Source organism: Ptychodera flava, chromosome 15 (assembly GCF_041260155.1).
Source record: "Ptychodera flava strain L36383 chromosome 15, AS_Pfla_20210202, whole genome shotgun sequence".
NCBI classification, from domain to species: Eukaryota; Metazoa; Hemichordata; class Enteropneusta; family Ptychoderidae; genus Ptychodera; species Ptychodera flava.
Genome location: NC_091942.1, coordinates 6,478,282 through 6,503,315, shown reverse-complemented (window position 1 = coordinate 6,503,315; position 25,034 = coordinate 6,478,282). Strand labels below are relative to the sequence as shown.

Sequence of the window (25,034 nt, the reverse complement as noted above, 5' to 3'; positions counted from 1 at the left end):
TTGAAAAGTTTCATGCAAATACTAGTGTTTTTTCTACTGTGTAAATGTCCATGCAGTGTCCTTGATGACCATGTGTTGGATCTCTAGAATTCAGAGATATTGGGAAAAATATCAATTTTCTAGAAGGTACATGATTTTTAAAAAGGCTAGTTCTTGACTGGGCTACATCTAATATGTGGTGGCTTTATCCTCTACATGCTGAGTGTCTTACCCTCTTTCTAAGAGAACCACTGATCCAGATTTGCTCTCTAGCAAACCGCCAAGACATTCCAGAGTCTCAGCTGTTGCTAGGTTGATTTCATCGAGTAACACCCAGTCTCCTCTTCTCAGTGCTTTTACCAGAGTTCCCTGGCAGATGGTGTAAAAATGAACAGATATATAAATGTTTGAATATCTGCCTTGTAAAGCAGCAGTCTTCACTGACAGAATGATGGTCATTATCAGGTCACCATGCATTTCTCAATAGGAATTTCATTAGATTAGTGACACAAGCTACACGAGATGTGATGCAAGCATAATAACATTGTAAGGACATAAAGACCTCACTTTACCTGTGAATAATGGATGTGAAAAATTAAAGGTATACAGTCACCTGTAATCTAAATATGCCCATATATGGTCAAAGGGGCATTCCTTGGTATTCAAAATGCCCATGTGAGGGCGCTGTTTTTAAAAAAGCGGCCACCTGCGTAAAATCTGTTATTAGTTAGATTTTCTCTTTCCATGGTAACTGTGGCAAAATTGGAACAGGTGACAGTATACCTTTAATAGCTAGACCTGGATATTGCCATAAGTGATAAATTAATTTCTATTGTCAGAAGTAATGCACTAAGTAACTATTCCTCTCTATGTACTGCCACTGATGACACATACTGCCATGTCTTGACTGCTGAGACAATCCAGATCGCATTCATTGACTGCTGACAATGGCAAAAAGGTACCATCAGTTGACCTTACTCACCTCAATGAAGGAGAATGCTAGGGCACTCTCAGCGTGTTTCACCTGTGTCTTCAATTGTTGGAGTCTCCGACCAATCACCTGCCATTCTGATGGCATGGTCTTCTCTAAAGTTGGGACCTCTGTTCACAAAAATGTCAAGCACAGATCAGTTTACAAAACATTGTTGATATTTTTCACTGAACAATCTGTCATTTCCGATTTTTAATAAAAGGTAAAGTCCAAAAAAAACGACTCATATCATCCGTTAAAAAATTATGAAAAACCATAAATATTACAGAAGTTATCGTATGCATAAGTCCATACCAGTTGTCGGTTGTTCAGATCTTCTCTGTGCAGCATCAATCACATGACCCATCAACTTGAAGAGGTCATCCCACTTCCTTCGTCCAAAACAGTCTTGGATATGTCCCAGGAATTTGGCATTCTGCTTCCTGGAGAATGTCTGACAGAACACGCTTTCAAAGTGTTCTCTGAATGGAGCTACAAGCTGCCTGACATCAACTGGCTTATATCTTGGGGGAAAAGAGAAAAACAACTTCGATGAAATTGAAGTGATCTGGGCAGAAGTTCTGTGTCATTTGAGTGAATTCACATCACAGATTAATTTTAAATGTCGATAACCAGTACACAGTATTTTAGAAACTCATATAAGTATTAAAACTGAATATGATAAATGTAGCATTTAATTATACAAATACTGTAAGTAGCTTATCAGGCTATTTTTTAATATTTTATGAAATGATAAACCAAACACAACATGATTTTGATGAAAGACCTCACCCAAAGAAGCAAAGCAAACTTTGAATGACCAAGATCAGACCTGTAGTTCTCAAGATATGGATTTCTTAAACTATAATATTTTCTGATTTTTTTTCTGCCATACTTCTGATCATTTTTCAATTTTCAATTTTGATAAACTTTTTGAATATTAATATTATGGCGATACAAAGCAAGAACACAGTTTTCACTAGATTTATTCCTTCTGCACCAAGAGTTGCTTTGTATTGAATAGAAAATTAGTTTTTCTGCACCCCTTTTTATCAGAAGCAGTTTCGAACTTGTTCTATAAATGTAGACTCACCCTCCCAACAGATCAGTGCTGTCACTCTGCTGATTCATGTTTATGACCTTCAACCTATGACCTGTGACTTCTGCCAGGTACTGCACCGATGACGTCTTCCCAGTGCCCGTCTCTCCAACCAGTAGTACAGGTTCACTGTTTGCCACGCACACAGCCACTCGCTCTATCAATGCTGCTGTATGTCTTGTGTGTGCAAACGTTGAGGGTACAGTCCTAACACAGAAAATTAATCACAGAATAAGAATGACTTTTCATGGGTGGCATTATGACAGCAACTTAGTAAAACCAAGTCATCATTATTGATATAGTCCCCACTGGATCAAATGTTCTTGGGAACTGTCAATCCCTGTTTTGAGTGTAACAGCTTTTGTTTGTATATGGTGCAATTAACTAAGCCAAACGCAAATTGACATGCATAATAACTCATGGTACAATGTCCTAGTGTTCATTGAATGGACTAACTTGGTTAAAATCTCCTAAGAAAATGGCAGCATGGTATCCAAAATTGTATAGAGACTGCAAAATTGACATGCATGTGTACATTATCATTATATCTGTTCAGTCATGTCTGTATAATAGCTATGGACATTACAAAATCATGCTAATATGGCAAGCTGGCAGTCACATTTGATTGTTTCACGACAAGAACTGACATGCGTATGTAAGTCAAAGTACATAATCGTTGTATCATTTGTTTGAATTAAACTAATTCAAATATGTCTGTGCAAAGGTTTTGGACATAGAAAATGTCAAACACGCATACCAACTTTGAAACAAATTAGTCAAGGCATGTCTTTATTTACAGCACTAAGACCTTAAATGGCAGCCTGGCAGCCATATTGGACCGTGTAGGGAAACAAATCCACAGGCATCTGGTATGACATATGGTTATGTCCTTGTACCACTTTTAAAAGAAATCAATCCAGGTATGTCTTGGTTAAAGGTAAGATATGAAAAAATCAAAACAAAATGGCCGGCTTGTTGCCACATTGGATAGTATAGACAACAAATAAATGTGCACAATGAGTTAGGGTTATGTCCTCGTTTGAAAGAATGGTTCCAAGCATATCCAAAAATGACTTATGGATGGATGGATGGCAGATGGATGGACATGACCAAAACCATCAACCATCCTAGGGACTCGAAACTTGATCTTAAAGTTGTAATTGGTAGAAAGGAGACAACAATCTGTCTTCAACATGCTATAAATAAATCTAATTATCAATATTGTAGCATTCATTACTTAACCTGTTCGTCTCCAGTACTCTGTGCATCAAATTCACACTACCCAATACAAACAATGGGCTGGGCCAAACCATGTTGGTGAAAGGGTTAAACTCACTTTTCAAGACTAGCTGTCTCTTTCTCCTTCCTTGGCAAGACTGCTCTCCCAGCCTGAACAGATGACGCTGTAATTTCAATGTTTGGTTTATACTTTTCACAGTAAAAACTGGCTTTCTCTTTGCTGATGTTAATTTTTGCACCAATGGCTTCAGCAGTCATGAGTCGCCTCGTGGGTTTTGACAACATGGAACAAAAACAGTCCAAGGCCTGCAATACAGAACAAACCATTAATCCTCCCTTCAGAGGGATGCTTGTTTTATAGTTTACCCCATGGGTTCTCTTTTAAATGATACAAAATGTAGTGTTTGAGTCAACAACTAAGTAGGTGTGTGAAAGTGTTAAAATTGGCAGTCTTGAATAAGTTGGAGAGTTCATTAAAAATGCTTTTAAAAGAGTTTTGTATTCGACTTCAACTCTCAGTCGAGGTCACTTCATCAGGGTTTTGTTAGGATATAAAAAAACTGAGAAATGTGGAGATTTGCAGACCAAGTAAAACTGCTCACCGGCCAAATATGGCTGTACATTTAATTTGGACACAGGAAAGGGCTTCCTTCAATGTTGCCAGTACATTTCTCCACTTACATGTATGACTTTTTTGAATACTTTCCTGTTTTGTAATGTCACTCTTTCTTATTGAAACATTGTACGATCACAGTGACATTAAATGTTGAAAGTTTTTGGACAGGCAAACAGTTGTCATCAACCATCCTGAGATAAAGCGTGTAACTTTTTTGATCAGATTTTATGCCATGCATGACTGGTAATTTTGTCCTGCCTGATGCACATATGAGGAAAAGACTACGTATCAAAATCATCAAACATACAAATGTGCAATTTTATCACAGTGTGAACAAAAATCAGACAGGGGCGACAATACCTAGAAAAACATGACACAATTACATGTATCAGGTTATTGGATGAGGAGATTTTCATCAGAAGCCAAAGATGTCCAAAATGTTGACAAACAACTTCTACAAATTCTATAGGCTACAAACCAACAACAGCTGAGCTACATGTAACTGGCCATATTTTTATGCAGAAGTCATTATCTCATTATTGAACACATTTTTCATATATAACTAAGTTAAAGCTAGAACAACCGCATGACTGATAATTGAGTCTGGGGATAGATAATTAGACATAATATGTCCTTGACCTTACCTCTTGAAAGACCATATTGGCAGTCGAAGACAATACAACTTCGTAATGAGATACAATTCTTGCACACCATTTCACCAAATCTCTGAATAAAATAAACCATTGTCTGTGATGTGTCTGCTGGACATAAACAGGGCTGCTAAAGTAATGTATAACAATGTCACAAGGCCCAACAGATTGATAAACTGACCCATGAATGGAGTGATTCGAACAAAATGACTTATTCAGCTATATTGAAACACACAACAAAGACAAACCATAGAGGAAGTTACTTTAGGGAGAAACCAGTTCAGAATATATGCACCGTGAGTTACTTTGAAGAGTTGGACCAAACTGACATTTGTAAAATGTTTACATCACAGTATACTACGTTTGAAAAGTTTGAATGAGACAAGTGCCACAGCATCTAAGTGCTAGCGCTTCATCAAAAACATTCTGAAATACATTTGCCTTGCATGCGGCAGCCATAGCTGATCATTTTGAACTACCCATAGATTTATCCACGGCCCCTCTATCACCGGTCTGGCAATGCAGATTAATTTCCATTAATTGTCAAAGGTGTGAATCACCGTGACCATTGTGTCAGTCCATAGCGATGCGATCAACGGAGTTTTGGACACCATTTTCGAATGCAGTGCTCTTTGTTTATAGCCAGTTTATAGCCGTTTTCTTGTAAAATCAGCAAACCTTTTGAGTCCAAATCATCTTACAGTGAGCAGAAATGTACATTTTTTCGGGTGAGTGTTGCCCTATATGAATAGTTAGCAGCATTTCCTTGTAACATTTGCAATGATTTTTGTGTTCATGTTTGATCTCCTTTGCTTGTATGCCGATCGAAACGTATTCGATGTTGTAGACTCTTTTTCTTGGTGTACATTTCAAGAAAAAAATTACTACTGTCCTCATCGTATGCTTTAAACCTACTTTTAATTGGTGGGCAGGTTTTTGATGACTACATATCATAAAGCCGCTTGAAATATCAAGTGTTTTTTCAAAGTAGTGATTGTTGTTTTGAGTCAAGATGGTGGCTATCGTGAGCAGTAACTCGTGTACTTAAACCTCGTCGATAAATGTCCTATAGTTATATTAGTACATGAACTTGTGATAGTTGTTTAAAATCGGTCACAACAATGTGGATTCTTGATTTTGAGCGATCTAAATGTTACACGAAATGAGACATTGGTAGTCTTTTTTCGGTAGGTGCGATCCGATGAATGCATAATAATGGATGATCCTTAGTTTGCAATGACCGACCAGCTAATGTGAAGCTTAGATTCTTTTACAACTTGAAAGTCAAATGCAGTGTATTCATTTTGAATTAAATGGACAAAAAATGTCTTTTATAAATTGGTGAGGTACTTTAACATTCTTGTTTCCGAGTTTGGAATTTTCGTAGTATTTATTTTGTTTACATGATTTGTTTACGTTCCACTCTGCTGCAATCAGTTTGCTCATTCTCCAGCTGTCTTATGTGACGTTGGCCCCGGGCAGCTGTTGAATGTTGGCGTTCACCTCATCGTCATTAACATGTCAAATTTGGCATTCCATGTCGACAGTTTCTTCGAGAATGAAGTTCCAATCAATACTAGTATTTTAATTGTCCAAACGACAAAATCGCCACGTCATTTACACATGTTCTGCTCTGACCGCGGCAGTAACGTTACATTTGTTATTACATCAACTGTACATAAATGCGCAGTACGCAAGCACAAAACTCCCTCCAAACTACATTGCATGCTGGTGATTTTTCTGACGTAGATCTGAATATTCATAAGACGGCAACCTGTTGGGTATCGATATCAAGTTGTAGGGAGGCCAACTGAAATTTTGAAATGTTCAATCTGCATTTTAATTAATGTAGTTTTTTAGATTTCAATGAGAGAAGCTAAACATTTTTTTAATTTTCGAAATTGGATGAACGGTTACAATTTTATAGCTTTTTAAAACATTCACTTTTACTCTTTCTGTAGAAAGACAATACATATAATAACAATGGGAACAATGGGACAAAAATGAAGGAGTTTTAGCTGAAATTTACAGTAAATTTGCTGTAACTTTGTTAATAAAACATCTTTTTGTACCAAATTTGGCATGGAGATAGATTTCAATGGCACACACAAATGTATCCTAAAATCACGCGATTACGATGGTGGCCATATTGGATTTATCCATGGCAACGGATGAACGACACTTAACGAGATATGACAAAATGAAAATATTAAGCTCAAATGGCATAAGTGATATATCAAATTGAAGGTCTTTTTGAGCTGATGACACTTTTGAATAGCTCTACTGCATTAAAACTACCTACAAAAAGTATTTTATCCAAATAAAGGCTTTCAAAACATCACCACTGGGGCCATGTGGAGTTTTGACAATATTTGGTAAAGGCTTCTTCAATTTTATCAGTTTCTGAAAAATTTGAAACTTAGAATTTAATTTAAGGATTATTGGTTAAAACTATGTTCCAAAATTATTGATCATCTTTAAAATTCCTGAGTAAAGTGAATGAGAAGTCAATGTTTGGAGGTGCTAAAAATTGCATACTTGTCATGGTAAAGTTATCAGCAACTAAGATGGTCTCATCATACCACCTGTCAGACATGCAAATTTCCTTTGTTACAAACATTTAAAAAAATCAATACCCTTTCTTTTGCCAACACAGATGCAACTTATACCCTTAGTTTCCTTGAAAATATTGTGTATGGCTGTCAAAAATCTATGTCGACAAAATCACAAAATTGCTATCTCCTCTGCGCAAAAGGGATTGATCTTCTTATTATTCACCGTGAGAAATTAGAGAATTATGATTATCAAAACTATGGTCCCAGAATTTTGATATATGGAGCGAGCTGTTCTGTGTACAGAAGAAATTTGCTCCAGTTCAATGAGTGATCTCCGTGTGTACGGATCATGGAGAATTGTGGGTAGCCTCACTTACTGTGAAGCGTGGTCAATATCTCCGTCAATAAATACGTGAGCTGTTCAAAATTTCTCATTTTTCTAGCAAAAATTCAAAAGAAATAATGATAAACTGCGTACTAGAGGACGTTTCACTGAGAGTTGGTCGGGTTAGGTCTCGGAAAAATCGCTCTCAATTTTTTGTCTCGGATTTGGTCATATACACTGCCCTATGTTGGTGAAGAACCTTATATCGCGAGAAAGAGCGAGATCTGGGCTTTCAAATGAGTATTCGATGTAAGGGATGTTTTGATTGGCTCACCTTCAAACACGCGTTTCAAAATCGGCGATGTAAATATTAGGTGCTGCCATATTTCAGATCGCCGTTCCCGGTACCGTTTCTAGCTCAATTTTGCAGTTTATTCAAAAAGTAAGTAGTTCATATAAAGAAATAAAAAACATATGAGAGAATAGCTGGATTTTTAATTTTTAGCCTCATGTATTTTTTCCACAATTTTCTTTCCCGTTATCGATGTTTTTCAATTTTGAACATGACTAAGTCACTGGTGATTGAGTGTCAATTCAGCACGTCCTGGGCGACCTGCTGGCCTCCCTATCAAGTGTGAAAGGTTTGTTTGCCGTCAACGCGGATAGGGACAATAGGAAACCTGCAGTTGCCAGACCGGTGATAGAGGGACCGAGATTTACCATAGGACATTGTTTTTGCACTAAACCTTGATTGATATCTATTGTGTGATTGACAGCTTTTTGTTTCAGGAATGAGATACACTTCAACACCTGATAGATGAAAACACAACAATCCCACATACTGAACAGATAAAACTCATTACTGGAAAAACAATTTGTAGCCATGACACTTCCTTCATAATAAACCCTACCTTGTTGAAATGGGTCGGCTTTCATGGTGATGAATCTTCACGGCTGAAAATTCCTCACTGCTCTCAGTGTCAGTATTCAAATCATGTCTACCAGCAGACAGCATAGAGTAGATATCTAGTAATTTATCTACTACAGAAAGTAGTCCTGGATATAATGTCACAATCACCTGAAGAAGGCAAAGAAGGATTACATACTAAGTGCAAAAGACAAGATTCTTTTCATCAGTTGATATTGACTGTTTATGCAGAGTACGTCTTTTATTTTCCCTTGACAGCATTTTCACAATGTAATAACTTTTTTAAAACATTATGGAGAAAATTCATAGTATTTATGACATCTTTTTCAGTTTATTTCTATTTTACCCATTATATTTGATGAATCTAAATATGAAGTCAACACAAATGTTTAAGTAGTATCCATGCAATGCACACTTGAGCTTTGTGACATTTTCCCCAATTTGACTGACTTTTACACCCATGTTATGCCATAGATATATTCACAAAACATGCCTTCATAATGTGCATTGTATGTATTTGGAAGAGTGGTAAAGAAATGCCAATTTCTGGGAGCTCAAGTGGTCACTGCAAAGATGAATCCCTACAAAACTAGGGGGCTTTTCATACCCAACACATGCCTCACAACAGAGAGCTGTTTGCAACATTTGATATTTGAATTTATTTTTGTATTCAGTTTACTATGAACCATTTAATGGCAAACTGAGCTATGAACACTGGCAAGAATCTATTTTCAAAGACATAAGTCTGTGAATGGATAGTATGATATCCACTTTTCATATCTGTAGTACCCTCTCTGATATCATCCTTCTGGCTGTTGTTTTTACTGTTTTTACTAAAATCATGTACATGCTTTCTGACATGGAAAAGAAACTTACCTCTTTGAGTTCATCCCTTGACAGCGGTTCCACACTTATTTTTGTCCACATTCTCTCCAGCAAAGTAGAGTTGGAATTGTGTTGTTTGTACAAGCCACTGGTACTGCTAAGCAGCCTAAAGTAAATAACAAATCTATGGTTACAATTGTGTTGCAATGTCTCAAGTAGGACATTGATGTTCTCTGGAACAAGGAAACTATTGATTGTGGAATAAACTTCATCTTGAACTTAGACAGAAGCCCTCAGCCACGAGCTTCAGGAGGAATCTTAAAACTTACTTATTTACTGAAGCGTTTGCTTCAAAACTGTTCAGTACCTTTGAACTATGGAAACATAGGATACTGACGCTTTGAAAAATTTTGATTGATTGATTGATTGATTGATTGATAGCGGTTTGCATTGAACAATTGGCAATACGGGAAGCAGGCTTACCATCTACAAATATTTTGTAAATGATAAGTTCTGGACAGTTAGCAGGAGTGTGTGGATGTATGGCGTTGCTTTGACTACCCATGATCTCCTTCCAGACAATGTTTCAACTTTTGCAGAGTTGATTTCTTTCTTATTGACTGATATTACCACCCAGAGGATAATTACACCTGACAGTGTTGTCAACTCCTCAATTTTGACAGCTTGTCTAGTTCCTATATCACCAACTGTTCATTGCAAACCACTGTACTATCTGAAAAGGACTGTGTGCTATGCAGAATTACATGTATTGTAAAAATACCGCAATTATACGGTGTCGCTCACATTTGATCAGAATTGGCACATACCAGTATGGGTACCAAAGATCAACAATTAATGTTGTTTCTATCTGTTCAGGGCAGGAAAATTCTATTTTCAATGTTATGACAATGATTTCTGCACAGTACAACCAGAAAAAATACAAGAAATATTTAAACCAGAAAAACAAGTTGACAAAAGTTGGACACGCTGCAACAGAGAAATAGATGTTTTGATCAAAAAAGGGCAAAAATTGTCCTAAATACACAAATATTCGAATTTCACCACATTTTTTTGCAAACAGCTTCTCAGCTTGTCAAAAGATGACCTGCAACATTTCGCGAAATCTCTCAGCAATATAAATCACTGGGCCATATGTATGTTGTAGTTACAGCACTCAATCTTACTTGCGCTAGTGATATGGATGTACATTGTATCCTCAGACAGCGTCGAACTAAAATAAATTATAAATCTTAAAATTTACTCAGAAAACAAAATTAGCACAGCTTTTAGAAATTTACAATTGTAAAAAAAATGTTCACAATTTCATTGTGACCACCCCCTTCCAAGATCTAATGGTCCATCCCTTAGTTTGAGCAGGTCTGTTAATATGTAACAGTTCATAAACAATGACAGGAAATGACTCAAGCTCAGTGGAGTAGCATGCTGGCATGCCACCACTCCTGAACATTTGCAGAATTTCCCTTTTTCTTACCTCATTCGCACATTTTTGACACTGATGTGTTCATTTGAACAAATTCACATCTCAACCCCTACATCTACCGGTACACCAAATACTGAGACGGTAGCTTTGGCGGTATGGGAGCCTTTGTGTGTGACGGACATACATCCGCACATACCCACAAATATACAGACATACAGACGCCACTCAGACTCATCATATAAGCTCTTTTTGGTATTTATATATAAAACCAAATATGAGCTAAAAACTATCCTCTCTGAAATCCACTTCATACCTCTATCATTACTCCCCATCACACACACCATTCATCATGTCCTTTCAGGAAACGCACATCTATTCCAACTTATCTTAAACAGGCATAGAATACTATTACCTTTGAGATGCAAAAAGTTGAAACCCTGGTACTGCTCTGATGGTGTCTCCATGTCCAGGGATTGACAGAGTGTTAGATTCAAGAAGCGGTACAAGAACTGACACGACATCCATCGGAGCATAGTCAATGTCCTCCAGAAGAATCCAATGACCCTGGGTCACTGCCTGTACAATTCATAATTTTTATAGGGATTTAATTTCACTATTTTGATGTTTGATGGATTTTCACTAGTTTTGTATTTTGTGTCAAGTGTGAGTTCTTGTTCTACTCCCTGTCGAATCACCCACTTCTTAGCTTGTCAACACAGCCTCTATATGTGCAAAATGCACTGTTAGTATTTACATTTGGATTCTCGTCCACACCAGAATTCACTTGCCACCTTATATCTTCAAAGATGTCATGAGCTCAACAGAAATGTTCAGTGAAATTCAATGAGGTTAAAAAAATATTCCATTATGTCTATTTCACTTTGAAGAACAATACAAGCACCGTCCAGTCAAAATCTACGTAAAATTTGGCGAGATGTATGAAATGAAAACAGAGCTATGCCCGTCAATCAATATTCAAGTATAATGGTTGACTGACAAAGTACAAAAAAGTTACAAAATGTGTAAAAATGTATAGTACATTTTTCCCTTTGAAAAGAAAATCAACAAGAAAATATCCCTTACATAGAGTGAGTGTGTATGCTGCTACAAAATCTAACATTCATTTTTTTTAAATCTATATCAATTATGTTACATTTGGTAAAATTATAGAAACACAACATACAAAAGCATTTTCCCTTTACACTGTACATTTATAAATTTGACTTTTCTAAAGGTAGCTTAGTACTTAACTGGTAAAAAAGCATTGTTCATGACTAGACGTTGAGATTAACTCACAAATGTATAAACTTCATAGAAAATTTTAAACAATGTCTCATCAATGTACATTCTTTTGAAAGTTTTAAACAAAAGTGGATCTTACCTGAGTGAGGGCGCCAGCTTGCCATACAAATTCTCCCGGAACATCAGTGCATCTGTAAGTGCCAAGAAGTGCCTACAAAGAAATATAAACAAGATTTAATGGCGAAAACTTACCAACCATGTATGAAATTTTATGCCTTTCTTTTCTTCTTTCTTTCACATTTCATGATATGTATCATATATATCAAATGATAGAAACGCGACTTAATGACATCCCTCTAAATCACGGTTGAGTTTGTTGAGGTTTCCAGTGCAGTTTCCACCATCAAACAATTTGGTCTGGAAATACTTGTGAGTTTGAACCCGATTGAAACCATCGTATTCTCTACTCTGGGTTGATAGCTCTGCTGGTGGACAGAATTGTCCCGGAGGCTGTCTTTCGCCCAGTTTAAGTGATGTATTCATTGCTTTGCTTCGATAAAGTTTGTGTGCAATGTATGGTAGTGAGCGTACGAGCGCGAGTGCTTCACAAACTCTACAGTGTGTGGAGAGGTCACAGTCAGAATTGTAACAACTTAGCTCGGTTATTGAACCAATCTTTTTGAGATTGGGGATTGGGCCGAGAGGTTTTGACTGTGGCTTCTCTGCTAGGTGATTGGGTACCGTATGTTGTGAGTTTGAACCCGATCGAAACCATCATATTCTTCAAAGGTGGCTGGACCAAACTGAATGGCCAAGCACTGGAACATATTTCAGTCACATGGTTTTAGCAAGCGCTTAGATTAACCCTTCCAACATCATGGAAGAATGTGCACAGTCGGTGTTATCAATGGTTCAAGGAAATCGGGGTGAATGGGTCAATTGAGGCAGCCATTCTGCTGTGTGACTCGTATTCTTGTAGAATTGTGGATGGTTTTAATCAGATTGAGGGCTTTCCACGGGTTCAAATTTACTCTTAACAGGAAAAGAGTGCCATCCTAAAACTAATGACATTTCCCACAAGTTCCACACACTCAAGTCACCTGAAATTCAACAACTTTTTCAGCAATATTCAAGGACTTTTGATTCTTGGGATCCAAAATACTATATTTCAAGTATGGATAAGCATATCATTTTACAAACTATATTTGTGGTGTCATCAATATTAATTTTTGAATTTTCAAAAATTTCCAATTGTCAAGGACTTTCAAGGATTCTTTTCCAACGGCTTTCCCAGGCTTTGCAATTCAAAGACTTTCACCGCATGCACACACCCTGCTCTCAAAATGATGATACTATTCAAACAACAATTTCAAAGTAAGGATTCAAAAGTTATGTAAGCAAAATATTTTGGTTATTTGATAGTTTATTTAGCAGTAAGAATAGCCTCTTCAAAACACTTCAAAGTGGTTTCGAAGTCTCTTCAGGGTATACACTGGTAAATACACTGATATCCTGATAGGATGTTTCACAAAACTCAGGAGCTATTCAATATTACATGTACCTTACTATCTGTTTGATCACCCAGTTGTACTTTCATCAAATGTGGAGTCTTCACCCTGCCTGTGACAGCTGCTAGGTGCTCCACAAGGGCTGTCTTACCACAGCCCACGGGCCCTTCCAGTAAGACTGGTTGATTGTTGGCTACCGCTAGGGCTAGACTGTGGAGATTCCTCAGTGTTGACGGCACAGGCACTAGATGTGTTGGTGGTGTCTGGAAGCAAACAAATGCATAACAAATTAGACCTGACAACATCAGAATAACCTATATGGCCGTACAATAATGCAATACGAGGAAGTTTTCTTTCACAAATGAAGAAGAAAAGCTTACTAGGTCTGACCACTGACTAATATCAAATGCCAATCACAGCTAACATCACAGAGCAGAGGTGCTTCATTTTACACACTGTGCAAATTTGAACAAGCGCATATTTTCTCAAACAAATTTACATGGAATAAATTTCAGAAGACATGCTTCTCTTACACTGTATATACAGGTCTGCCACACAGCGCATGTTATGCTTTGGACACACTTTTAACATGTGAATTTTACACAATGCATATGTAAACAATGCAATGAGACACACCTTCAAATGTGAATTTTTAAAAGTAAAAAAAAATGTTTCTGCTGTTCAAAAAGACTCCATCTTTGAAACTATAACTGAACAGAGTTCCGATAGTATCTTCACTTGTGTCAAGACTTCTATCAAAAGAAACAACTGAGTTTGTAAAAGGAAAAGACATCACTTTAACTACACATGTACTGAGCCGTACCAACAAGGAATGCCACAATAGCTGGTCAAAGCTGATAGCACAAATTAAACTACCCTAAACCCACCATACAGGCAAGAATGGTTACCTCTTCAACAGATATCTTCTGTAATACAACACCGCATAGAGATACCAGGGTATCACTGAGATCGCTACTGACAATGCTGCCTTGTGTGTGCGTCAATGCATCAGAGACCTCAGTTGCCACCTGTTCCTTGGGGTTGGTCAGTAAGACAGCTTTCTCTGTATTTTGGTCGATAACTTCATCAGACCTGTGAAAGAGTGCAATGACAAAAATGTGAATGGCAATCTTGCAGCAGTACTATCCAGTGAAGTACAGTGCCTAGACAGCAGTACAACATGCAGCAAGGAGAGTATTGCCCTAGCAAAACTGCTTCCAGTATCAGGAACCATTCCTGTGAGTTTATAACATTGTGTAATATCTACTGTGTATCAGTATTGTAAACCTGATGCATTTTGGGAGAACACTCTCTGCATTCACACCTTACCACTGACTACAATACTACATGTATGTAACTATTAATATACCCTCAGCTGAGTAAGACTCCATCTTGTTCACAGTACAATCAACACTAATAAGGTTCTAATGTGAGTGGTATGTGATATAAGCGTAAAGTAGCAAGTTTCATCAATTTTTGTGATTAATTACAGGATATGGTAATTAGTGGCTGATGAGTTTCATTCTTAAATGTCGTCACATAGTGCAGAAAGATGTCTGTAAGATTAATATGCTAATATGTTTTCAGAATAAATGATGATAAAAGTTGATCACAGAATGTTTGGAGAAATTACTCCTTTGGTTTGATACAGTGTAGATGATCATGCTATTAGATTTTGGAGTGTTGCCCTACATTCATTATACAAATTTTCCTGGAAATGTCTTTGTAGAAGAGGGGTACAGTATGGATTTGTTTATGTAACAGCAATACCTAAAAGTGGAGTGGAGTAGAAAGTGCGCCCTCATGTGTGCAGTTGCAGAAGTTACGGTCAATTTCTCTCAATCTTTGGCATTGAGGACGCTTTCACGTACCCCCAATTTTGATAGAATTTTGCTTATCCTGAAATGTCTTTTTTGCCACTATATCAGCACTTTCATATAGAATTTTAATTGTAAACTATACGGAATAAATAGGTTTCTTTAAAAAAATATGACGCCTTGATGTGGTTTTACTTTTTGTGGACATTGTTCACTTTGAATTGTTTAGCCGATTTTAGCTTTAAAGTAAATATACACCTACTGCCGTAACCTATGGGAGTTTGACCGTCCAATAACTTTCCGTATTTTGTATAGTACGCGGAGTCCCGAATACGGGAGACGCGCGATGCGCCTGTTTGACCTTTGACCTAGCGATTATCGGATGTAAATAAACTATTTTACGATGAGTTATAGACATAATAACAACTTCCACCAAAATGTATTCGTAGTATAAGGTTTAAAACAAGCTTAACACAAAACTGAGTCTAAATGCAATTGATTTTTATTTTAAAAACTAATTAAATTGAAAACATTCAGCAAAGTTTGCTTGTACTGCACTGAAAATTAATTTTGGCTTCGTGCCAACGCAAGGGACTTGTACCACGGAGCAGTAGATCGCATGCGTTCCACTCATATCGCACGTGCCGCATCCCTCAAAATTTACCATAGAATTAGTTTATACGGACGATTAATGGAGGAAGGTGTATAATAATAGGGTTATTCACAAAATAAGGCCCTGTATGGACTCGGGCTCAGTGAGTGACGTATTGGACTCGCCTTCGGCTCGTCCAATACGTCACTGACTGAGCCCTCGTCCATACAGGGCCTTATTTTGTGAATAACCCTATAGTATTTTCCTGTCACTGAAGTGAAACCTCGATAAGTTCATGCTTGTTCAAGTTATTGCTCTAGTTATTGCCATATTTTTCAAGTCAGTGTCTTCATGTAGTCCATGCTCTTTTGTTAAGAACAATTTGCATTTACCCCATAGTTTGTTTGCATATCTGCAATCAAAATTGCATGTTCAATGGTCTCTTCGTCCCCACAGATGTGGCATTTCCCATCACTAACTTTGAAATTCTTTGCCAAACTTTCTGTGACTAAACCTCTATGATATATCTTCCAGTTTAGGTCATTTACCGCATTGCTGACACTTTTTGTCTGAATTTAAAAGCTGGAGCAAGGACTTTTTATAGTTATTCCAGTTGATATTCAAAGTCTCTGTCGAGTCACACTCCATACATATAAAAATCAGGGGTCACCGTGCAAACTTTGGTACTAGAGAGACATATAACTTGCGATTTCTCGATATTTGAAATTCAAAATGGCCGCCATCCCTGTGTTAACTCTATGGGAAAAAATAAAATTTTCGATTTTTGAAAATCTAAGACGGTGAAAGCTTTTCTTTTGTACTTACAGCGCCCTCAACCGGCCGATATGGTCAAACTATCGTTTTACTAACATATTCATACTCCACATAGCAGTGGCCCTATCACTAGCCTCTTTCACCACAGGACTGAGGTGACAAAGACGTGAAAAATCCAGCATTCAGTACTCAGCAGTCCTTTCCTTCACAGGTTCAGATTATACCATCAACACTGTGAGCTGCTAATTAATATGGCTCTGCTGAATGTCTCACAGCACTGTCAAATGTCTGTCACTTCAATATCTGCATGTTTTATCAAAATTGGTGAACCAATTTCAGAATTTTATAACTAATTACAATTTTCAAAATAGCATTTAATTGGCATGATGTTTCAAATATTATCATTTCTTGCATATTACTATTTGTATGGCAAGTTTCACCATATTTAGTCCAGTAAGTCTTGGTATATAACACTATGGTCATCACGTGTCCCATAGACAACCATGTAACAGAAAAATCGAAACTTTGATAACTTCATTAATATGCATACCACGCCCACCAAAATCTAATCACTTCTTCTCATTTGATATTTGAAGAAATGTAAAAAAATTTGGTTGAAATCACTCCAGCCGTTGAGATATTGTGTAGACAGACAGACAGACAGACACACACACACATACATATACACACACAGACATTGCTAAACCATAAGCCCACATGTGTCACACAAGTGACCTAAGAACGCAAAAGAAAAAACCTCTTTCTGAAACAAGGAACATCAGCAAAAGTGAAAGGATTTTACAAATACAGAGCAGCATCATGGACATGGGAACATGGCTGTCATATGGCCATTTTAACAGTGGAGGAAGTCAGCATGGCAGAACCAGGATGATTAAATACTGGAAAGAACACTGAAAATACTGTATTTACATCCTCCTTCAAAACACAGTCCCTCAATCGCGTGATGGAGGGACTGTGTTCAAAGCCACCTACAGATCAGGGCATATTTCTAATGTACCTGAGTGTGTAACTTCTTATATCTTCCGTTGTGAAGAGCTTCATGTTTAGTTCTTTCCTCTGTAAATCTGTCATTCTGAGTACAATAGCAATGCTCTGGGTCACAAACCTGTAGAAAAGATAAATGTGATTGTATGCCAACAGTAAGACAGATATTGAACACTTAGCTACCTATAATTATACCAATGTGTATGGAGAACTACTTAAAGGGGAAGTCCTCAGTCCCTGGTTCTCACATTAGTGGTTGTTTACATTGACTGTTTGTGAGATTTTAGTCCTTTCTTTCCCTTTGAACGTTGTGCACAGTCAATTTGCTCAGAGATAAAGCTGAAACAAAACCTACCCCTTTAATCCACTAAATAACTGAAGTACGTCTTTCATACAAATGTAGAAAGAAAACTATAATGATTCCATTGTTCAAAGCACATGGGTATGACAGAGTTCAGAGTTCAAAGCACAGTAACAGAGTTATACAGGTACTGTATATTCATAAGAGGAAATATGCTTGTTGACAGCAAGGTCAACTTTTTCTTACCATCTCGTTTTTGCGTCTTCGTCCTGCACAAGTTGCATGAACGGACTCCAGTTCCAGAGATCCCGGAATTTATCCGGCGCCACGCTAAGAAATCTATATGCAGTCACAGCTAGGTCACAGTGTTCACCTTTTTGAATTGTACTGGTTTTAATCTGGAATGAGAAATGAAGTAAATCTTCAGTAAGTGACCTTGGATGTATACACTGTGGGGTACTGAGAGATGGGAAAATTGTTGAAGTTAGTATCACCTATCCAGGCTATGAGAATAATTGTAGTCTAACAAACTAACTGTTATTTCAAATCAATCACAAATGTCTATGAATGTCATCAATTCAATGATAACTCTGCTAACATTTGCTAAAAAGTACTTTACGTTGTCGTTACGTTGTCATGGTAAAGGGTTTGTTACATACCTTCTTCAGAGGTGGTGGCCTTCCTGTATTTGATTCATCTACAAGCCGCTGGAAGAACGGTGGAGCAGTCTGGAAATACTTTATGGTAAAACTTTAGACCAAGAAAAAGAATAAGATTGAACACTTCAGAGAAAGTTCAACACACTTTCATGAATGCATCTGATGAAATGAGCAGGTAAAGCTATCTTCCCCTGAATGGCTGATGCAAACAAAAACCGTCATTTACAGTCAAATTTTCTATCTCTAAATGTGTCACCATGTACACTTGTATAACTTCACTTCACAGAACCATTCATATCATTTTCTACAGAAGGTGCATATGTAGTAATAGTATGAAGTTCTATAACAAAAGCAGTCAATGTTTTTCACGCCGCCACCTAGTGCTCAACTATAAATTATTCATTTCTTTTTGTCATTCTGATGAAGATTGTCATCCATGACAGATCGAAAACATTGACTGCTTGTGTTACAGAAACTTCATACTACATCTCATGCCACTCAAAGACATAATCAGGGCAGCAGTAGCCCAAAGATGCCTGTCTGAATGGGGTATGTTACACGTAACAAATAACATGAGACTTAAATCATCCAAATACTCACCTAAGAGCATCTGGAGTTATGTGCACTAACTTTCCGAGGGCAATACATAATTGTTCATGCTGGTCATATTTCCAATGTCTCCCCTTGGATGCTTTACTCAGTGTTCTGTCTAGCAAATCTAGTATAAGGGGTCTGAACGCCCTGCCAATACTAATGGTACAACTGGGAACTATCAAGTACTTGGCTAGAGTTTCCAATATCTCATGTCTGTCATGCGGTGTCCATATCTGAGATCAAGTTAGACAGGATACAGTTATTAAAGTTGACATGATTGGCAAGACAGTCAAGTAAGAAGTAACAAATGAAGTTATCGCACACACTGCGATAGTAGCTAAGTCAATCAAAAATGCACAGATGCTTACAAGAAGACTGTGTTAAACACTATCTTTGCAATATCTGCAAACCTCTATGCTCCTGCCAAATATGTTGGGGTTCTGAGGTGATTTTCTGAAAGTAGTTATATATATATATATATATATATATATATATATATATATATATATATATATATATATATATATATATATATATATATATATATATATATATATATATATATATATATATATATATATATATATATATACTGTATATGATAGTTGATGTCACATAGTCTTTGAGTTCAGTTGTCACCCAGTATTTTCACACTGTGTGTTTGATGCCACTTGCAGAGAAAAGACAGAATACTGAGGTTCGGAAGGATTGACAGCTTACGGTATTACGTCATTTTTGGAAATTCACGGCTATGATTGCCCTTGATGTCATGCTGCATTCAGTGTAAGGTTTTAGTTTAATGTAAGCTCTGTTTTGTTGAATAGTCTTTGATAATAATTGAGGATCGATGTTTCTGTTATTCTGAATGACAACCACCTTCCATATTCACCTCTGTCTCCTCGCTATCATTAAAACTCTGTGCAAGAGTACAGTAACACTGGATGTCCAGCAATGAACTTTCTTACCTAACATGTGTACTGGAAAATGAAATGTTTAATACTTTTGCTTATCTGGATGTCAACTTATTCACTGTATGACTGTGTTTGTTAATTACATATGTATTTACATTGTACATATGTGTATATACCGTATGTATATGTGTATATACTGTATGTAATTCAGTTTGACTGTAAAACAGGGAACAAATTTCCAAGTAATTCTGGATCGCTCTTAAACTAAACTTTGGGATAAAACAGCTTCCTAAGAACAGCTGAACTTTCTTGAGCTTCCCTCTTTTAAAACTTACCGGCAAGTCAAATTGGTGCATATTTATTTCTCTAGCATGTCTATATTGTATGTATTACACTGAATTACAGCGTGTGTTTTGATTTTCCCGGCGTTATACCACAGGTGCTTGAATCAACCAGTGATCGCGGAGCCTCCTGTAAACGTACAGGAGGCTCCGCGATCACTGGTTGATTTAAGCACCTGTGCGTTATACGGCCTGTGGTGTAGGCCGTATAACGCCGGGAACACACAGACCTGTACGCAGGGCTAACAGTCTTCCTTTTTTAGCTCTATGATCAAAGCATCATGGCTAGTCTTCATATCCAAGCAACCATTTCCTATGTGTAGTACAGAGTACCCTGACGCGATATTCACCTGTTCGGTGCATCGTGTCATGGATGTACAATTACAACAAAAATAGATCATGCCATGAGTGCATGAACACGGTGTTGGGTACATGCTCGTAATACGTACCCCTACACGGGGATATTGCGCATTCCAAGGCCTATTGACCAAAACGTACGAGTTTGATGTTGAAAGCTGTGAGCAACAGCACAAGAAAGAAAACTATGTGGTAACATAAAGAAGGACCCAAAAAGTTTTTACTCATATATTAGAAGGAAACAGAAAACCAAGGACACTGTTGGACCATTAAAGGACAATACAGGCAAAGTGATAGACTCAGATAAGGAAACAGCTGAGACATTGAACAATTTCTTTAGTTCTGTTTTTACCAAAGAAGACACCAGTAATATTCCACAGCCAAAACTACTTCTTACGAATGAAAACGACTGGCTAACTGACATTATTGTAACAGCTGATGATGTATACAAAGAGTTAATGAAGCTAAATCCACACAAAACTCCAGGTCCAGATAGCATCCACCCAAGAGTCTTACGGGAACTTGCTGAAGAAATTTCATCACCAATTGCAGTCATTTATAATCTATCACTGAAGCATGGAGTCATCCCAGAGGCTTGGAGAAGAGCAAATGTTTCACCGATATACAAAAAAGGCCCTAATCACAGTGCAGGAAACTACAGACCAGTTAGCCTTACAGCTGTTCTTTGTAAAGTTCTGGAGACGATAATAAGAGATTCCATAGTCAACCACTTAGAAAAGTTTACACTTATTAAGGACAGCCAACATGGATTTACTTCTGGTCTGTCATGTGTGACAAATTTATTGGTATTTTTAGACTATGTAACAAAGGCTATTGATGATGGTGATCCAGTAGACATTGCATATCTAGACTTTAGCAAGGCTTTCGATAAAGTTCCCCATGTAAGACTGGCTGCGAAACTGAAAGCCCATGGTATCACAGGACATATTGGATGCTGGATAAGTAATTGGCTATCAAATAGATATATCAAATAGATATCAGCGAACAGTACTAAGAGGAGCGGAATCACAATGGTTACCGGTTACAAGTGGTGTTCCTCAAGGATCTGTGTTGGGACCAGTTCTGTTTTAATCTATATTAATGACATTGACAATGCTGTAAATTCATTCATGTTGAAGTTTGCTGATGACACTAAACTCTGTACAATTGTAAATTCCATTGATGATAAGAACAATTTCCAAGAGGATTTAATTAAGTTAACAGAATGGTCTTCTGATTGGCAAATGGCCTTTAATGTTGACAAGTGTAAAGTAATGCACATTGGCAGAACAAATCCAGCATATGACTACACAATGAATGACATTCGGCTGAAAGTTGCAACAGAAGAAAAGGACTTGGGTGTTTTAATTCATAACTCACTAAAGCCAAGCAATCAATGTGCAGCAGCAGCAATGAAAGCAAACAGAACACTTGGAATGATTAAAAGGAACATAACGTACAAATCAAAATATATCATCATGAAACTATACAAATCTCTTGTCAGGCCACACTTGGAGTATGCAATTCAATGTTGGAACCCATATTACAGGAAGGACATAGATCTACTTGAAAACATACAAAGAAGAGCTACCAAGTTAATACCAGAGCTGCAGCATTTGTGTTATAAAGACAGGTTAAAGGCTTTGAACTTAACTACATTGGAGGAAAGACGTCGTCGTGGGGACATGATTCAGGTCTTTCGGATTCTACAAGGATGGGATAAAGTAGCTGTAGACAAACTATTTACATTTGCCCATTCAAGCAAAACCAGAGGACACTCACTAAAGCTTGCCAAATCAACCGTCAGATTGGACACTAGGAAATATTTTTTCACTCAACGGACTGTATCCCACTGGAATGACTTACCTGAGCATGTTATTCAAGCCAATACTGTGTGTGACTTTAAAATAAGACTGGACCAGCATATTAACAGAATGAGGGATTATATAAGCCTTTAAGGCTTCCTTCCCTTTCTTGCCATGGCTTTTTTTTTCCATTGCAATCATAGTAAATCATAGTAAATCAACTATGGTGTTACTACTGTTACCTGTTTTGCCTGAAATACTTGCAGACTGGAAACGAGCTGATCGTGTACCACGCTCTCTGTTATCAAATCCAAGGCTGCGCGAATATTGATGTTCAGGTTATCCATGAATAACTTGAGCTTCCAAGAAGTATAAACACTGTACTATAACAAGGTGATCCTTGTCAATGTGAAACCATGTCCGAACAACCACTAATATGTGTAAATCATCTTCGTCACTCGATTAAAGCACATGTACAGCACACAGCTGTCCGGTTGCACGTGGATGTCAGGGGTCAATGGACATGCGTTGTAAATCCTACCCACAATGCTATGCTGACAGATTGGTCGATAGTTTGAAAACTTTTGTGCTTGAACTTCAAAAGTATGCATCGGCTACCAGAACTACACTCAGTGTGACAGTTTTCGGACCACCTCAGTTTTCGGACATTTAGTGACATGCTGTTAGTTACACTCACTTCGCTCCGCATCGATAGCGTTTTACAGGTCGTGTGACCTCATATTATGTCAGGTGATACTGTTGTCCCGTTTTCGATAGTTTTTTTGGTAGAAGCTGTTGAGTTCGCTACGAGCGGCGGTCACAAATTGTCGTCTGATACCGCGTCAGTGATACTGTCAACATACTGCCGTCAGGTCAAAGTAACTGAAATTTTGACTAAAGTCCTGATTTAGCATCGAATTTTGAATGTGGGGGAGAATAATGATTTTGAAAATATTCTTTCCATTGTTCGCTACGATTGCATGTAGTTTTAACGAAAACTGCGCAGTTGTTTCTAGAAAAAAAGTACATTTAATGAACGTAAGAAGTGTACAAGTTTTCGGACAGACAATATTTAGCATGTGTGTAAACGTAGTAAGTGATTTACCGCGTAAAGTAAGTGACTTACCTTGACAGGTAAATAATTCCATACGATGAAATATACTCGCTATTTTTGTGTGCGATTTTAATACAAACAAAATATGCAATGGAAACAATTATAAGTAATACTCACTGAACAAACTTAGCGAAGTTAGCCACATCGTAAGATACAAGGTGCCGAAAGCAACACACACGGAGACAGCCCGTGTCCGATATCTAAGCGCTATACACGTGGAAATATAGTTGAGTCGTCCATGGATTAAACATAACTAATTATAATGAAATATTCTTATATACAGTTTTCTAAACACATCGAAATTAAAAATCGGTGGTTTGAAGTTTCAAATTATCAATCCTTAGCTCCTAATCACATTCCAAACACGACGTCCGATTTCTGGGATTGCAGTCCGATTACTACGCCATCGACATGGGGTCAAAACTTTGGCAACTTTGACCCCGAAATATCACTCCCGTCGTGTCAACTGAGTTTGAGGATAACCACGATAAAGTTTCGAAAGGATCGGTAATAAGATTTCGTATTGCTGGTCATTTACGAAACGACTTTGGGCGAAATTTACTACCCTGTCCGAAAAATGTCACACTGAGTGTACCGAGCACAAGTACTCACTATACTGTTTTTCTGCTTTTCTATTCTTTCTAAAAAACGCAACCTTTTTATGGAAGCCAATCGCACTTTACTTTGTTGGCTGTCTACTACGTAGCTGCAGTACAGTAGCTCGAGGTTTTGCCTGGGTATTTGGGTCGGACGGCAAAATCTGGTTTTGCCGTCCGATCCAAATACCCAGGCAAACTTGAAACCTCGAGCTACTGTACTACGTAGCCCTGCGTACCGTGCTGCGTGTTCCCGGCGTATTATACGGCCTCCTTCGCAACTCTGCTGACTCTCATAGAAAAATCCGGCGGACGCGGTCCCGATTTGGACCGCGCACGAAAAACTACCTTTTCTAACTATTTTCGGCCGAAATCAACCCGATTCCGCTCTACCCTCATAAATCAATCGCTCACAGACTGCAAAAAAAATTTGCTCTCGTGACGTCCCAAAACCCAATGACGTCTACTGACGGATACGCGGTATTCTTGCTGCGGCCTCTCACCTCTGACCAACTCCCATAGAAGCCTGAGCAGGTGCAGCCAACGAACAATGTACTTTTAAAGGGGTCCTTACTATGATGAGATATATTGTGCTTGACAAGTAATGTGAACTGACTAATTTTAAGTCATGAGGGTAATTATTTAGCTATTCATAATTTGCCCTCCCACTGAAAACTTTTTGACTTGCTCTCCCGCACTCAAACTTCATTTTTACTCTCTCCCCACTTATTTTTGCCTTTTCCCCCTCCCCACTGTCAATTTTTGAAGCTCCCCTGCCCTGTGGCGGAAAA

At 37.7% G+C, this 25,034-nt stretch overlaps 1 protein-coding gene across 1 annotated transcript in view; it reads right to left on the bottom strand.

Moving 5' to 3' along the window:
- Positions 1 to 23,013, bottom strand: part of LOC139151028 (midasin-like) — a 138,658-nt gene extending 115,645 nt beyond the window's left edge. The window contains 17 exon segments of the mRNA XM_070723548.1: positions 212 to 348; positions 962 to 1,080; positions 1,265 to 1,473; positions 2,043 to 2,255; positions 3,385 to 3,593; positions 4,548 to 4,629; positions 8,345 to 8,511; positions 9,238 to 9,352; positions 11,040 to 11,203; positions 12,009 to 12,080; positions 13,431 to 13,640; positions 14,286 to 14,469; positions 17,579 to 17,686; positions 18,113 to 18,264; positions 18,526 to 18,616; positions 19,126 to 19,352; positions 22,776 to 23,013. Coding sequence (XP_070579649.1) covers positions 212 to 348; positions 962 to 1,080; positions 1,265 to 1,473; positions 2,043 to 2,255; positions 3,385 to 3,593; positions 4,548 to 4,629; positions 8,345 to 8,511; positions 9,238 to 9,352; positions 11,040 to 11,203; positions 12,009 to 12,080; positions 13,431 to 13,640; positions 14,286 to 14,469; positions 17,579 to 17,686; positions 18,113 to 18,264; positions 18,526 to 18,616; positions 19,126 to 19,352; positions 22,776 to 22,880 — 2,564 coding nt within the window. The 5' untranslated portion in view covers positions 22,881 to 23,013.
- Between the last annotated feature and the right edge of the window lie 2,021 nt (positions 23,014 to 25,034).